The sequence below is a fragment of the Mandrillus leucophaeus genome, unplaced genomic scaffold, assembly GCF_000951045.1.
Source record: "Mandrillus leucophaeus isolate KB7577 unplaced genomic scaffold, Mleu.le_1.0 Scaffold532, whole genome shotgun sequence".
NCBI lineage: Eukaryota > Metazoa > Chordata > Mammalia > Primates > Cercopithecidae > Mandrillus > Mandrillus leucophaeus.
Window position 1 is genome coordinate 1,800,712 of NW_012105720.1, and position 17,374 is coordinate 1,818,085.

General features: G+C 41.0%; 2 protein-coding genes across 2 annotated transcripts in view; both read right to left on the bottom strand.

Moving 5' to 3' along the window:
- Positions 1–5,337, bottom strand: part of GTF3C3 (general transcription factor IIIC, polypeptide 3, 102kDa) — a 35,007-nt gene extending 29,670 nt beyond the window's left edge. Inside the window, exons 1-2 of the mRNA XM_011997190.1 lie at positions 5,050–5,337; positions 3,362–3,473 (exon numbers count right to left, since the gene is read on the bottom strand). Of these exons, the coding sequence (XP_011852580.1) occupies positions 3,362–3,473; positions 5,050–5,151 (214 nt within the window). The 5' untranslated portion in view covers positions 5,152–5,337. The remainder of the gene's footprint in view (positions 1–3,361; positions 3,474–5,049) is intronic.
- A 3,794-nt stretch (positions 5,338–9,131) lies between these two features.
- LOC105551786 (chromosome unknown open reading frame, human C2orf66) lies at positions 9,132–15,013 on the bottom strand. Its single transcript, XM_011997189.1, has 3 exons — positions 13,955–15,013; positions 12,163–12,361; positions 9,132–10,128 (listed from the first exon to the last, which is right to left on the bottom strand). Exons 1-2 carry the CDS (start codon positions 14,126–14,128, stop codon positions 12,182–12,184), a joined length of 354 nt encoding a protein of 117 aa, XP_011852579.1. The 5' UTR covers positions 14,129–15,013; the 3' UTR covers positions 9,132–10,128; positions 12,163–12,181.
- Positions 15,014–17,374: the final 2,361 nt, after the last annotated feature.

Below are 17,374 nucleotides of genomic sequence, written 5' to 3' on the forward strand. Positions count from 1 at the left end.
TTTTTTTTTTTTTTTGGAGACATAGTCTTGCTCTGTCGCCCAGGCTGGAGTGCAGTGGTGCCATCTCAGGTCACTGCAGCCTCTGCCTTCTGTGTTCAAGCAATCCATCTCAGCCTCCCAAGTAGCTGGGACTACAGGCGTGTGCCAACACACCCAGCTAATTTTTGTATTTTTAGTAGAGACGGGGTTTCGCCATGTTGGTCAGGTTGGTCTTGAACTCCTGGCCTCAAGTGATCCACCCATCTCGGCCTCCCAAAGTGCTGGGATTATAGGCGTGAACTACTGCACCCGGCCTGTGTTCAAAAACTCTTATGCATACTTACTTATGTGAAATGCTTCAAATGCCAAAGATGATGTCTAAATGAGATAATCAATGTTTAATGAAGAACAGATTTTAAAAGCTGCATGTTCTGAGTAATAAATATTATTTTGAAGTCATAAGGATCATATTCAAGAATTCTGAACATTCAAAATAAAGATGAAAAGAAACATGTAAGGCCGGGCGCGGTGCTCACGCCTGTAATCCCAGCACTTTGAGAGGCCGAGGCGGGCGGATCACGAGGTCAGGAGATTGAGATCATCCTGGCTAACACGGTGAAACCCCGTCTCTACTAAAAATACAAAAAATTAGCCGGGCGTGGTGGCGGGCGCCTGTAGTCCCAGCTACTGGGAGGCTGAGGCAGGAGAATGGCGTGAACCCGGGAGGCGGAGCTTGCAGTGAGCCGAGATCGCGCCACTGCACTCCAGCCTGGGGGACACAGCGAGACTCCATCTCAAAAAAAAAAAAAAGAAAAGAAACATGTACAATTTATCAGAGGAACAAAAGAGCAATCGTATGATCCATTCTGACAGAAAGAAGCATTTGATAAAATCCAATACCCATTCCTAATAAAAATTCTTAGTCAACTAAAAATGAAAGGGAGTATCTTTCATTTCATGAAGAGTATCTACAAAAATTTTCCACAAACACAGCTAATGGTGAATTACTGAACGTTACTAAGAATGAGACAAAGTTGCCTACTACCACCACTTCCATTCAACATTTTACTGGAGGTCCTAGCCAATGTAATAAGAAACAAAAGGCATAAAGATGGCAAGGAAAGCCGGGCGCGGTGACTCACGCCTATAGTCCTAGCACTTTGGGAGGCTGAGGCGGGCGGATCACGAGGTCAGGAGATTGAGATCATCCTGGCTAACACGGTGAAACCCCGTCTCTACTAAAAATACAAAAAATTAGCCAGGCATCGTGGCGGGCGCCTGTAGTCCCAGCTACTCGGGAGACTGAGGCAGGAGAATGGCATGAACCCGGGAGGTGGAGCTTGCAGTGAGTGGACATGGCGCCACTGCACTCTAGCCTGGGCGACAGGGCGAGACTCCATCTCAAAAAAAAAAACAGGCAAGGAAAAAAAATTATCAGGTCACAGATGACATGATTATATACATAGAAGACCCAAAACAAATCTACATACAAACTGTAAGAATAAATTAATTTAGCAAGGTTGTTGAACACAAAGTCAATATATAAAAATTATAGTTTAATATATCAGCAAATGAATTGAAAATGAAATTAAAAGAAGATCCTATCTTCACAGTGTGTAAGAACAGTGTGAAGAGCAAGAATTTAGTGGTGTATTTAGAACTGTCCAGGGGAAAAGGAACAATTAGTGGCCATATATTTCAATTAGCTGACTGCCAAAGCTTGTTCAAAACTGACCCCTTCTGCTCTGAATACACACTCATACTCAAGAGTCTTGGTAGAGTCCTGGGACAATTCCTTACTAGGAAATTAGGAGCTTCACATCTTAAAAGGATGGATGAGATTATCTGAGCTGAAGCCAGCCAGTCCTTGTGGGCCTGACTGCTCATGGTGAGCCTGAATTGGACTCAGTTCACTCCTTTTTTAGGGCCTGATGGCTAGCTTTTGGGAGCAGCTTTAAACAGGACTGACAGGCACCCACCCACTTGTGCCTGCTGCTATAGTAGCCACTCAAACACCTGAGGACAGAAGAGCAGCTCCTCCCCTCAGCAGATAAGGAAAGACCCACAAATCGTGAGAACAACTTCAGTCAGCTGCCCTTTTTTCTTCATCTTTTAAGTTCAGGGGTACATGTGCAGGATGTGCAGGTTTGTTACATAGGTAAACATGTACCATGGTGGTTTGCTGCACAGATCATCCCATCACCTAGGTATTAAGCCCAGCATCTATCAGCTGTTCTTCCTGATGCTCTCCCTCCCGCAACACCCCTACTCCGAAAGGCCCCAGTTTCTGTTGTTTCCTCACCCCCTTTTGTCCCTGTGTTCTCATCATTCAGCTCCCACTTGTAAGTGAGAACATGCGGTATTTGGTCTTCTGTTCCTGCGTTGGTTTGCTGAGGATAACGACTTCCGATGCCATCCATGTCCCTGCAAAGGACATGCTCTCGTTCCTTTTTATCAGCTGCCTTTTCCACCCCACTTTCCTGGCAGAATAAGAAATCGTAACCCCCAGTTTTTCCTCCTCTTTCCCCCTTTTTCCCCACTTGGTCCAGGAAGATAAGAACAAATCTTGTTTGTTTTCTGCCCATGCTATGACTGTCTGTTCTCTGTGTGAATGCTTATTTGTTTCGAGGGAAAAGAACCAAACTGTACTTCTAAACCCTAGAACTAGACAGCTGTTATCAGACCCTATACATGAAGCTACCTTCTAATGGACAGTTTAGCATCCCAGTTAACTTGATATGGTAGTAAATGGATACCGTGAGATATTATCAGCATTCTGATCCCTGGAAAAGGGTATCAATCACTGAAAATTAATAAATTTGCTTACTAGTTAATTAGGCTACAATGAGTTTAATTACTCTGGGTGCACTAACGAAATTTAATACCTGGACATGCAAAGCTGAGGACTGGATGCTAGAATGACGTAGCCTACCAAGACACTGTGCTATGTGTGAAGTTCCATGAGGGCAACCAACATGCCTTCCACACTAACATTTCTATCTTTTCTCCCTGTAACTAAGGCAGTGGTTTGGAAGTCACTTTATATCGAAGTGTAATTCATTATAATTTGAGGGACTATAGTCTGGAAGTGTTTAGTTACCAAATGAGAGGGCCAATTTAAAAAATAATCTTAAAAAGCACCCAAATACTGATGTCAATTTAAAACACTTTTCCAACACCAGAGCTCACAAATAATAACCATCAGGGTATTCAGTAACTCAACAAATATTTATTAGGCACCTACTACACAGCCAAGCATTCTGCTCCTGATAAACCACATAATCAACAGAGAATCACTGCAATGAAAATACAATGTTTCACTAAATTACTCTGCTTACATACTCCAAACATTCATTGCAGGAAGCACATAATTTTAACATACCTTCATTGACATCTTTGTCTTGGGATTTGGTAGAGTTAATTCCTGATGACGACGGAACTTCAGAGTCATCGGGATTTTCTTCAGCTGACAACTTTCCTTTTTCCTGAAGACTCTGTGATTGGAAATTAATTAATGATTCCAAAAAATAACGCAGACTTAGCTCTCCCCAGCCACAGAGTCTCTGGTTCTAGTCCTAGCTTTGCCACTCAGGCATTTTGTGACCATGGGTTGGCAGTTTATAGAATAGGGCATTTGCCTCATTTTCTAGTCCTACAAAACTTGAGCTGTGAACACATACACAGTAGGTGGAATCTAAGTTTGAATACTGTCAAAGCATTTCAAAGTACTTAGATCTTACCCTTCAATCTGTCATTTGTAAAACTAAAAATAAAAAATCTTAATAATTTCATTAATGAACACATTGTATGCTAACATTTTAAATAAAAAGATGACTTGGTGGCTCACGCCTGTAATCCAACTACTTTGGGAGGCCAAGACAGGCGGAACCCTTGAGCTCAGGAGTTTGAGACCCGCCTGAGCAACGTGGAGAAACCCCGTCTCTACAAAAAATATAAAAATTAGCAGAGTGTGATGGCTCACACCTGTGGTCCCAGCTACTTGGTGGCTGAGGCAGGAGGATTGCTTGAGTCCGGGAGGCGGAAGTTGCAGTGAGCCGAGATCGCGTCACTGCACTCCAGCCTGGGTGACACAGCGAAACTCTGAAATAAAATAAATGAAAAGATGAGTCCATACTAGTCGCATGAATTATTAAATAATCTGCCGGCCAGGCACAGTAATCCCAGCATTTTGGGAAGCCGAGGCGGGTGGATCACGTGGTCAGGAGTTTGAGACCATCCTGGCCAACACGGTGAAACCCCGTCTCTACCAAAAATACAAAAATTAGCCAGGCGTGGTAGAAGGCGCCTGTAGTCCCAGCTACTCGGGAGGCTGAGGCAGGCGAATGGCTTGAAACCAGAAGGCCGACGTTGCCGTGAGCCGAGATCGTGCTGCTGCACTCCAGCCTGGGCAACAAGAGCGAAACTCCGTCTGAAAAAAAAAAAAAAAAGAATCTGCCAGCGAACTTAAAAACGTTTCATTACTTTTATTTTCTCTTGGACTTGAAGTAAGCAAGAAGATACAAAACGTTCAGATATTTCTAAGTATGGGGAAAAAAAGGTATGGGTGAAGATTATCTTCTTATCGGACAATACTTTTTCATGGACTATTACTTCACACCAGCGGAGACTCCTCAAAAACAGGAGCTCAATCGTTCCAGTTCAGAAAAGGAGACACTGGGGCCTAAAGAAGAGAGGTGAGCTACCCACCCACCGTCACAAAACGACTTAGTGGCAAAGCTAGGACTGGAACCTTAGACTGTAACTCCAAACTCTTCTCCCCACCTCCCATTTAACTTACCAGCGTTAAGCTACCCTGAAATAAAAACGTAGTATTAGGGGGAAAAAGAAGAGGTTACCACCAAGACGAAAGGTTTTCGGTGGGCGAAAACGTTTTAAGGATTTTAGCACAGGGATGAGGGGTGAAAACCGGAGTTTCGGTAAGATAAGGAAGAAGCTGCTGAAAGTTCCCAGCCCGCCCCCATCACGGTGAAAGCGGTCGTCTGGGTCCCCGACACCTAAGTGTATTAGGGCAACGAGAGTGAAGGGCACCGAGGCCTAGCATCGCCTCACTTTCTTCTCGCGGGTTTTTCTCTCTTCTCTCCGCCGTTCGAACTCCTCGAAGGAGATTTTCCCTTCCAAGTAGTCGATGAGTTCCGGACTGAACCCTGACATGTTTGCAGGTTCTGTCTGTGCAACCCCAGGAACCGGGACAGAGAACCGGAAGAGCAGCGCTTTCCAGACGCTACCTCGCCAGGGCCAGCAAAAGCAAGGAACCGGCGTCCTTCCGCGAAACCCGCCGGGTCTGCGCCGCAGTCGCAGCACTCAGGTTCCGCGTGCGCGCCAGGCCGGGACCTATATATAGGAGGCGCGCCCCTTGCAGACTCGGTCGGCCGACTGGCTCGGCTCTCGGTGCGGAGTGTTAGATAGCTCAAAAAAAAAAAAAGTGCTTTAAATATATTTTCTTTAACCTGGGTGATTTCCCTCAATTCTTCACTAAGTGTTAGTTTCATTCTACCAATCCATTTTTTTTTTTTTTTTAAAGACGGAGTCGCGCTCTGTCACCCAGGCTGGAGTGCAGTGGCGCGATCTCAGCTCACTGCAACCTCCGTCTCCCGGGTTCAAGCGATTTTCCTGCCTCAGCCTCCCGAGAAGCTGGGACTACAGGCACCCGCCACCACGCCTGGATAATTTTTTGTATTTTTAGTAGAGATGGTGTTTCACCGTGTTAGACAGGATGGTCTCGATCTCCTGACCTCGTGATCCGCCCGCCTCGGCCTCCCAAAGTGCTGGGATTACAGGCGTGAGCCACCGCGCCCGGCCTCTCCCAATCCATTTTCTTTCCTGAAGGTTCTTTAAATTAATTTGGTCACTGCTGTGTGATATTTTTTTCTTAATTGAACCATTTGCTCTGCCACGTGCATGTTTCACTCTCCAGTTCTCCCCTGCCACAGAAAGCTAAAACCCTCCCCCAATGTATGCTTTAAATTTCACTCCCGCCATTTCTCCCCCACCCCCGCGCCCTGCTCCCACCCGAAATCCTCAAACTCTCCCTTTCCTCAAGCACCTTCTCAGTCTGTAAATACGTTCACCTGGGCTTCCTGTTCCACCTCTCCCACCCAAGTTTTCTTCCTTTCCTAACAGCAAACTTTCAGAAAGAACCAAATACTTGGTATGGTTACTACACACTGTTGCCCGTATTAGTGTATAATAAATATATAGGCCATCTACTCTTTTATACATATTACATACATTTCTCAAAATAATCCTTTCTTCTCAGTAGGTGTTATTCCTAATGCTATTGTCTCTATCTAATAAGTAGTAGAGCCAGGATTTGAACCCTGGTTTCTGACTCCAGGTCCCATGCTTGGAACTATAATATACTGCCTTCTCTGAATGGTACTGTTTTTCAACTCCACATTCCTGTGATTTATATTTTCCCTTATATTATAATTATCCATTTGTCCAATTCTAGAGACACTAGCTGTAAACATCTTGACAACAGCCCTAACTGATGCATCATTGTAAACCCTACTGTATGGCCTAATAATTTGTGCTGAAAACACATTTGTGAATTATATTGGATGGAATTGAAAGTGCCTTTGGAACCTGGGGCAAGGCAGCTGGAGTAGGGAAATGAAGCTCAATATGAAGCTAAGGTTAAAGACAAGTTACAGGGAGAGTATCACCTAGCCATCTTTATGACAATCCTGGTGAGGATAAACAGCAGAAGGATGGGAGAATGAGGGGCCAGGACCTGCAAGGACAGGACTGCCAGGTGAGAAAAAATATATATATATCTTTCAGCTAGAAGTCATTCCCTTTCTCATGAGGAAGGATCCTCAGAGTCCTACCTCCGTATAAAATATGGAAGGTGAGCAGGGTGGAGTATGTTAAAGCAATCCACTTAAACCACTTACAGGGAAATTCTCCTCTAAATTTTTCCAGACAGTGGAGGAACTGTGTCTAAGTGGAATTTAGGAATCTTGAGTCCTAACTCTCCTAGGGGAAAAGAAGAGAAATCAAGTGAGGAGGGATGGTTACCTATAAGGAGAATACTCTCCTAAGACCCAGATGACTTAGACTATCTTGTCTTATTGTTGGCTATCTGAAATATGGGAATAACAATTCTGGAGATAGAGATTCATATTATGAAGAACAGGAAGCAGTGAACAAGGGGTAGGAGGGTGGTTTTTTTTTTTTTTTTGGCTATGGAACACCTTAATGACATGAAAGTTATTTTAGCAGTCAGACTGTTGCAACATATCTTGAAATTTCAATCTTTCTGTTTTTCTTTCCCCCCCTTCCTTGGGAGAGATTTGTCTCCTGATGAGTCAGAGGTATCCACATTACCTTGGGATGAAGTGGAATGGTTATGGAGATGAAGTGGAAAAATACATTCAGGCTTGTTTTGAAAATCAAAATGGAAAGTCTGAAGGAAGCAGAACATTGAATTTTTACCATGACCATGTAATTAAAAGCATACATTCTTTCTTCTTGCCAGGGAAAAGAGCCAGGATGGGCTGGGACCCTATGTGGGAGACTATTTTTCCATGACTTTATTAATTGTTCTGAAAAAGCTTGTGATAGCTTTGTTCTAGGCTAGCCTTTCAAGGCTGTTTTCAAATCAAACAGCCTTGCACGGTGGAGCTATTGTCTCTTTCTGGGGCAGGGAACAAATTTTTTTTCCGAACAGTGTAATAAATGTTTCCCTCTGGGCAAAGTTTGGGCGTATTTGCTAGCAGTGCCATTAGAAGAGTGGGGATTGCCTAAGGCTGGAGTTCCTCAGCTTTGACACAAACCCACTGTGCACAGCATACACCTGGACGCACATTCACATGGCCCCCTTGATACTTGGGGAGTAAGGAAAACTGATGTAAGTGTAAAACTCATGTCACTACCTGCCATGCCATCAGTAAGAAAGTCAGTTGTCTCAGACATAAGGTGTCTCATGTATCTGCCAAGTTTGATAAAAGTGTAGAAAGCTAGTGTGTAGCTTGCAAGTAGGATAAAAGCTCACACTCTTAACAGTTCTTGGCCACCCTAGATCTGGGACAGAGGACAATAGGCCAAGTGCTGGGGAATGAGACACTCACTGAAGAGGAGCAGAGGCTCCTTTCAGTGTTGAGAGATTGCCAAGGACCTATATAGGGAAGTATCAGAGACTCCTCCAGAGCCTAAAACACCTGCAGAACATTTATTTGCATTGGAACAAACACTACATACACTTCATCTATGTTCTGGCAGTAGTTCTCAGCCAAGAGCAAAATCATTTCCCTAGTGAATTTTAGAAATGTGTGTAGGGAGGTTTTGGGGTTTTGTTTGTTTGTTTGTTTGTTTGAGACGGAGTCTCGCTCTGTTGCCAGACTGGAGTGTAGTGGCACGATCTCGGCTCACCGCAACCTCCATCTCCCGGGTTCAAGTGATTCTCCTGGCTCAGACTCCCGAGTAGTTGGGACTACAGGCGTGAGCCACCACGCCCAGCTCATTTTTGTATTTTTACAAGAGACAGAGTTTCACGATGTTGGCCAGGCTGGTCTCGAACTCCTGACCTCAGGTAATCTGCCCACCTCAGCCTCCCAAAGTGCTGGGATTACAGGCATGAGCCACCATGCCCAGCCCCCAGGAGGTTTTGATTGTCAAAATGATAGGGCAGGCTGGGTGCATTGTCCAAATGTCCCATGTGGACGCCCTTCCTTTTCAATGCCCTGAAACTGGTAAGCATTCCCTTTGTGGAGGTCTTAACACCCAGAGCAGGGACAGTATTAAGAAAGGGAAAACCAACCACTAGTACTTGGAACTCGACAGAGGTGAAAAACTCCCTACCACTCTACCATTTATATGAATAAGCTATACTTTTATGAGGAATAACTCATCAAGAATTACTTACATTTTTTAAATGGCAAGAAAAAAAGTTTTGACATTAACTAAAAGGAGCTTCCATTACTGTGTGAAGACTGGATGAATAGCACATGTTTATTTCAATTCAACAAGTATCTATTGAACAATTGCTCCATGCTAGGCATCGTACTAGCTGCTGGGGAAATAAAGGTGAATTAGATATGGTCTCTGCTCACAAAGACCTCATGACTCTTCAGGGGAAACAGACACATATACGACTAATTACAATAGAACATCTTAAACCAGACACAAAATCTGTTCTTGCACAAATATTTTATTCTTCATATACAATATCAATAATCCACCAAAAAAAAAAAAAGCCACAGTAAACTATTTTGAAATGCACAGACTAATGTTAGGACAATGTTGCATTTTAGTGCAACATTCCTTTTGCAGGAATCATAGAGAAGATGATGCAGCTATCTATAAAGATACAGGAAAAGCAGCTATTCCAAATGTGAATATGGGAATCAGAATAACTCAGCATGAGCTAGAGTAAGGAGGGCAGGGGCTGGTTGGAAAGAGAGGAAATCACCTGTTTCTACTTTTCCTTCCTGAGGAGGTTGTGTATGAGAGCAAGGGCTGGGGCATTGCTAGAATATTTGATGTGGCACAATGTCCACCTCTGAATATTCTGGCAAAGAGCATCTTCAGAGGCATTGACAACTTCTAGAATCCCATGTTTGTTGTGGTTGTTTGCTTCCATTTTAACTTAATTGTGGCTGTTTATCACTTGCCCTCATTTCTTATGAAACTAAAACTGTGAGGTCTTTTAGTAGTGTATGCTGAACATGGGAATGCATCTTCTTTTTAGGAAAGGAAGACAAATTTTAAACCCAACCCCCTATCACATATAATAAATTTTACTATACTAAAAGTGAGCATGTCCCTTTAAAAAAAATTGGTTGATAAAAGATAATAAACTTAAAAGACACGTTTTAAAAACAAGCTTAAAGAAACATCTAATTTAGATTATAATCTTTTTTCAGTTTGTGATGTTTTTGTAACTCCTACAAATGCATGCACTGCTCTACATCAATATTTATGGTTGTACAGGAAAAACACTCCATAAATATGCATAGAAATCATAGTTCCAGCGATTTATATGTAAATATGGAAATGTGGAATAGAATCATTACAAACTGAAAAATAAAAGTGAGGGGGAAAGAAACTCCACGAAAGTTTAGCTACGACAGTGGTTGAATTTTTCTAATGAGAGGCTTCATCTGTAGTTTTACAATAGCCAGACACCTGAAAGAACAAGACAATGTTATAATTAAATAGAAACTGAAGACTACACAGTCAAACCAACGACCCCCAAATCAACATATTTTAATGAAAACTCTTTTTTTCATCATTTTCTCACCAGAGATGTAAGGAACATAGAGCTCATAATTATGAAATATACTCCAAATCAGAAGCTTTGTGTTTTGTTTTTTTTTCCATAAAGGTGAATAATTCCTGTTCTTTTACGATACCACCAACTGGGTGCTTTATCAGTTTCCTGCCCTTAAATATTACCTCATTCCATGCTCACATGAAAGTATTTATTTGATATTTTCTATGATACTTTCTGTAAGGTAGAAACCAGTATCTGCAATTTACAGATGAACAAGCTGAGGCTTACAAGCAATTTATCTGCCTTTTACTAAGAGAGGTAGTATGCTATTAATAACTATTCTCTGAAACCCTAAGGCCTAAGTGTAAAAAATAGTAAAGAGAAAACTTCATTAATATCTTACTGTTTCTTCTATTTTATTTTCTCATTTTAGAACAATATCCAAGGGCATATTCCACATGGTAAGTTATATGTTCTTTTTAGAATAGCAATCATTATTTTTTAATCATCACATTTAAAAGAACTAATAATGAAAACCCTTTCACAAACACCATGAAGCACAAGAAAGACATGCTTCCTCAGAATTTCAAAATTACACTGTGGGAGAACGGGAAAAGATTTTAATTATGATTCCATTCCCTTTATCATTCAGCTAAACAAAAAGCTAATGGATTGAAATCATAATGTATTTGCTTGGAATTCACCATACTTGTTCCTTTTTTTTTTTTTTTTTTTTTGAGACGGAGTCTCGCTCTGTTGCCCAGGCTGGAGTGCAGTGGCGCCATGTCCACTCACTGCAAGCTCCGCCTCCCGGGTTCATGCCATTCTCCTGCCTCAGCTTCCTGAGCAGCTGGGACTAAAGGCACCCGCCACTACGCCCGGCTAATTTTTTGTGTTTTTAGTACAGACGGGGTTTCACTATGTTAGCCAGGATGGTCTTTATTTCCTCACCCCGTGATCCTTCCGCCTTGGCCTCCCAAAGTGCTGGGATTACAGGCGTGAGCCACCGCGCCTGGCCAATCATACTTGTTCTTTTTAAATGGTATGTGTTGGTTTGATAGGAATGCTAAAGTAATAAGAGTAACGAAATTCGCTGGGCGTGCTGGTTCATGCCTGTAATTACAGCACTTTGGGAGACTGAGGTGGGCAGATCACGAGGTCATGAGTTCGAGACCAGCCTGGCCAACATGGTGAAACCCTGTCTCTACTAAAAAAAATACAAAATTTATCTGGGCATGGTGGCGGGCACCTGTAATCCCAGCTACTCAGGAGGCTGAGGCAGGAGAATTCTTTGAACCCGGGAGGCAGAGGTTGCAGTGAGCCAAGATCACACCATTGCACCCCAGCCTGGGTGACGGAGTGAGGCTCCACCTCAACAACAACAAAAAAAGTAATGAAATTCAAATCTTAATAAATTTTTAAGTTTTTTCTATGAGAAAAATGCCATCTTTACTAATAGTCAACCTTTTCTTTCTATAGGTGAGGAAGTTGAAGTTCAAATATATGCATAATACTTTATCCCCCAAAAAACCATTCTTTTAATTTTTAATTCCCATCTAATCCAATAACTCAATTTGACATATGTCTTTATGTAGATTTTCCACATAACTTAGCTATATCACTTGGTCTGGAAAAAGATACAGGTAAGAGTGTGGCCATGTTATTAATTTAATAATCCTATTAAGAGAGATAATTTTATTATTTTAATATGTCTCTGCCTGGATAACTATGCTTAAAAAATAAAAACTGTCATTTCTTTTTAAAACAAGACTGTAAAATACCTGAACTAAATCCAAATACTTAACAGTGAGGAGTATAAGCAGAACTGAGCACTTATTCCTATGAGGAAATAAAATTATTTTTTCAAATAAATACTTTCAAAATATCTACTTTATGGCTGACTTGTATGTTTAGACAGATCCTGCGAATAAAGGGTCAACTTTTACCTGAGCTCAGAAGAAACTTTCAGCCTTTAAGATAATTGTGAAAGGAGTTTTTCTGCTCTTCATAATCTGCAGATGCAGAAGCAGTAAGTTCTGATTGAAAAGAGAGAGGTCTAGGATTCTCATTCATGGGGAAAGGATTTGGAAATGTTCCAAGATCAAGACCTCTGCCCTTAAAATATGCCTGAAGGCTTCTGAAAAACTAAAGAGAGAAAGAAAATGATCAATGCCAGATATAAATGAAACACCAAAAATAAAGGTGATTTTTTTCCCTGTTTTTCCCCTGAATTGACTTTAAGGCTAATCTAAGAGGCAAGAGGTTGGAAATCAAAATCCAGAAATACAAGTACATGCTTCAAATACTTCTCCTCCCCTCCCCTGTACCTTCTTTCTGATATTTCAACCCTAACCAAAATAATTCACCATTTTTAGTGAAAATTGAAGGAAGACTATGGAACAGCACCACAGTCGAAAGATTCATTGTGAACTATCTGAGTACTAAGGTCAAAGATGAAAATGAACTCCATAATAAGCAGCTCAGTATCTCCTCTTCCTTAAGATGAGATCTCTGTCACTGCCTTCTTCAATAGTTTCTTTTCAGATTTTCATTAGGAAATGAACACAGAAGATGTGCAAAGTGCTACTTGCTTCGATATCGGCAGGACAGGCAAACTCCAAAACTGGGGCTTAGCCCAGGATGGTTCTTGGCTTTGCCCAGAAAAGAATTTAAGGGCAGGCTGACTGTGGTAACAATCTTTTATTGAAAGATACTGCTCCTGCCAGAACAAGGCTAACTCACAGGTAGTGCACCCAGAGTTGACAACATATAGGTTCTTAGCAACTGTGTTTTTATCCATTTTTGAATATATGCAAATTAAGGTATGGGTTAATGCAAATAGAAGGGGGTTATTTAGAGCTTTCTAGGAAAGAGGTGGTAACTTTTGGGTCATTGCCATGGAAAGGAGTGGTAGCTTCCAGGTCATTGCCATGATATTTGTAAACTGTCATGGCACTAAGGGGAGTATCATATCCTAATGAGCAATGAGAGCAGGTCGGGACCACTTTTGTCGCCATCTGCTGGTTTCACCCAGTGTTTTTACTTTATCCTGTCTGGACCAGATCCTGTTTTGGTCAGCAGCTGTGACCAGAAAACAAATCCTGCTGGTCTTTTATCTCAGTTTATTTTAATCCTATGTTTTTATATTTCACATCATTCACTTTAGAAAAACCATATTTCAAAATAGTCATGTCAGCATGTTTATTGTATTTGGCATATTTTTTAAAGAGAATGTTTACTGATCTTTTGAATTCTATTTTATAGAATATGTTGAAAATATGCCCAGCAAATTGATACCCATGCAGGGCCAACTTTCAATTTTTGCAGTTGAGCTTGGCAATTGCTAGTTACATGATAATTTGTTTTATCATCAGTTCAATCTAAGCTACGCATGAGCAATTCCCTGTTACACTCTTGGTTTTGTAAATGTATTAGAAGTCAAGGCTACAAAGTCAATGTGTATATAAGATCAGTTACAAATGAAATGCACTCTGTGTATATAAGATTGTTTCTAAATATAAATTTGTTTCTCTTTACAGAAACAAATGTAAACTGGCCAGAGAAACAATAGGTTGCCAACCACTAGGGTAGTAAAACTCTGGTCCAATCCTGTTGGAGAATCTTCTCAACCCTTGGTAGCCCCCTTTCCACTATGCTCTGGAAAACAGAATGCTGTGTGAATAAATCCAAAGAGGCATTAGTTCTATCCTGAAACCCAGGCCCCAGGTGTGTTCTTACCAGATCTCTGTTTCTGGGGTTGTTGAGTGGCTTCCATTTGTCTTTGTTTCTTAGTGTGGCTCCATTCACATGCCAAAGCAGCACCAGGGCAACACATAGTAGCAGGAGAGATGCTCTGGTCATGGTGGAGTGAAGCTGAGTGAAAGAGGGAATGGGGGAGCTGTCAATGATCATTGAGAGAGATAGTCAGGGAAGAGAGAGAGAAAGAGAAAACATCTCTAAAGGCAGACAAGGAAGGAGAAATAGCATACTGGTTCATCTAAGTTTTACAGCCATATTTTTTCCAGATTGACTTCTAAATGAGGACCCCAAAATCCAACTGATTAGCTTAAAGTAGCCCATCATGATGAGAATGTTATACAGTGATAAGCAAAACAAGTATGAACATAACATAGAAAGTCTGAGTATGCCTCTTTCATCTTTGAATAAAAAGTACTTTGTTGTCTCCAAAGAAACTGCAATTCTCAAAATAATAACAAAAAACAAAACCTTAAATTACTTTTAAGCCTTAAGACAGCGGTCTTAAAAAAAAAAAAAAAAGAAATTACTTCAGATACCCTGAGCTGAGAAATACACCTTACACACACATCTGAGACAGACAGACACGTACCACAACAGTGTGAGTAGAGATTGTCTTCCACTCCAAGGTGTGAAATGGAAACTGAGACACATCATAGAAAAGGCTAATAAAGCTTACCAGGAGTTTGGTTTTGCCTGGTCCTCCTAGGTAATCCTGCCTATAATTGGCAAGGCAATTCATGGGTACTTATAACCAATGGATTGGGTGCAGGTGGAAGTCACTGACGTGAGCAAGGAAGTTCAAAAATAATGATTTCTTATTCATCCAGAGCACAAAGACTCTTGAGAGTCAGATCCTCAAGCTTTTTCAGGGATAAGCTATTTGCCTTAGAAATGCGGCAGCCGTTCCTTGAACCACTAAATATTTTATGGGGATTTTATAAAACACACAAAGCACTTCCACACAGCAAAGTGATTTTCTCCTTTTTTACTTTTAAGGGAAGGGATATACGTAGCAGCTAGAAATATGATGATGATTATCCCACCTATTAGAATGTTCTTTAGGAGATACCACTTTTTCAAGTTAACAGCATTTTTTAAACAGAAAATTCTTTTGTGAGAGACAAAATTACTCTTTTTGACCTATATCTTGTACTTTTTCTGAGAATCCCAAGAAGCTTTACAAGTTTTAAATAGTCGCATCGTTTATCATAATATCCCTTCAAAATAGAGCAAGAAGATAAACATGTTTCATGGAAAAAAGAAAAATTACTATACTTACAACATTCCATTGCTGAATAAATGCCATCTGTAGAAAACGGGAGGCCGAGAAATTGGACTTGAGTTGTGACGTTGCTTTGGTTCCAATGATTTAGAACAAAATTTAGGACAAGATATTTATTCAGAAGGCTGGTGATCTGGACTGGAAACTATAGTCTCAGCCTTGCCATCTTGACCCTGGGCAAGTTACTACGACCTCTGCCCTTCATTTGTGCATTTCCTCTGTTTATTCAGTCAGCAGACTTTTAGAAAGTGCCTACTGTGTGCCAGGCACTGCAATAGGCTTTGAGGATGAAACGGTAAGAATAATAAATACAGTCCTTGCCCTCATTAAATAGAGTAGTAGGCAAGATAAATATTAATCAAATCATTATACAACCAAATGTGTACATATAAGTCAACAATCGTTTTTATGAAATAGCGAGTGCTATGAAAGTACAGAAAAAGGAAATTTGACTTAGTCTGAGGGCCAGGGAAGGCTTCTGTGAGGAAATGACCTTACATCCAGTCAATTGAATAGGAGTTGCCTAGGCAACCTGAGGAGGACAGAGGGAGAAGCGTGTCAAACAAGGTGAACAGCTGTGCTAGGAATGGGACACATTAAAGGTACTGAAATTATACCAGGCATAGAGGGAGCAAGTGAGGAGCCTGATGCAAGATGGGGCCAGAGAGGCAGTCAGATTATGATCTTTCAGCTACAAGTAATGCTTACTAATTAAAAGGGTTTTAGGCATCTAAGCAGCTTGATAATACTTGCATTTATTCTGGTTGCAGTGGGAAGGACAGACTGAGCTAGAAAAGAGGGCTGCACAAAGCCAGTTGGGTGGTTACACAGTAGTCCAGGCAGGAAAAGATGTTAACTTGGATTAGGATGGTGTTAGCACAGATGCAGAGATTATAGGTAGATCTGAGAGAGATTTATAAGGGATTGTTAATGTACTGGATACTATGGGGTGGGGAGCTAAGGAGACGGGAGTTTCAAAACCAATTGCTAGATCTGTGTGTTATGCAGGTGAGTGGGTTACAGTGCCATTCACCAAGATATCAAACCCAGGCATGGAGGAGTGAAGATCATCATTCCATTTGAAATGTGTTGAGTTAGAGGAGGCTTTGAGATTTCCTCATGGGGATGGAGAGTATGCAATACTCTGGAGTTCAAAGGAGAAATCTGGGAAGGAAATGCAAATTTGGGAGTTGTTGGTATAGAAGTGAATGAGATTACGTCGGTAAAGGTTAGAATATGAGGAAAAAAGGAGGCCACAAACTTGAGCTTTGAGAAATGTTAACATGTAACAGCAACATACAGGAATCTACAAAAGAGATCCTGGAGTTGAGAGAAAATCAGTAAAGTATGGAAGCAAGAGAAGAAAGTGTTTCAAGAAGGGACACACTGGATAAAATGGGTCTATGGAGCATTTGAACTGTTTTGGTAGAAAGTTAGATTAGAAAGGAGTGGATAGAGAGCAAAAAGATTGAGTATAGCAAGCTCTTAGAAACGCAGCTATGAAAAGAAAGAAGGTAGTTACTAGAGTGAGAAGTAGAGTCAAGGAAAGATGTTGTAGTTGTTAAAATGTGAGAGGCTTGTTTGTTTAAATGTCAGTGATTAGGTGAGTAAATGAACACCCCGGAATTTTATTACATCACTCTCTTTAAAACCCTAGGACTTTAAAGTTAAAGTATCTAATAATATTGAAACATTAAATTTTTACTGAGGTTCAACATATACAAATCAATAAATGTAATCCATCACATAAACAGAACCAATGACAAAAACCACAACATGATTTGTCTCAATAGATGCAGAAAAGGCCTTCGACAAAATTCAACAGCCCGTCATGCTAAAAACTCTCAATAAACCAGGTCTTGATGGAACATATCTCAAAATAATAAGAGCTATTTATGACAAACCCACAGTCAATAACATACTGAATGGGCAAAAACTGGAAGCATTCCCTTTGAAAACCGGTACTAGACAAGGATGCCCTCTCTCACCACTCCTATTCAACATAGTATTGGAAGTTCTGGCCAGGGCAATCAGGCAAGAGAAAGAAATAAAGGGTATTCAATTAGGAAAAGAGGAAGTCTAATTGTCTCTGTTTGCAGATGACATGATTGTATATT

Excerpts from the sequence above, each read along its gene's own strand:
- LOC105551786 (XM_011997189.1), bottom strand. The coding sequence starts at position 14,128 with ATGATCATTGACAGCTCCCCCATTCCCTCTTTCACTCAGCTTCACTCC. Across the intron at positions 12,362-13,954 it reads ACCCCAGAAACAGAGATCTG|TTTTTCAGAAGCCTTCAGGC; the intron begins GTAAGAACACAC and ends TTCTCTCTTTAG.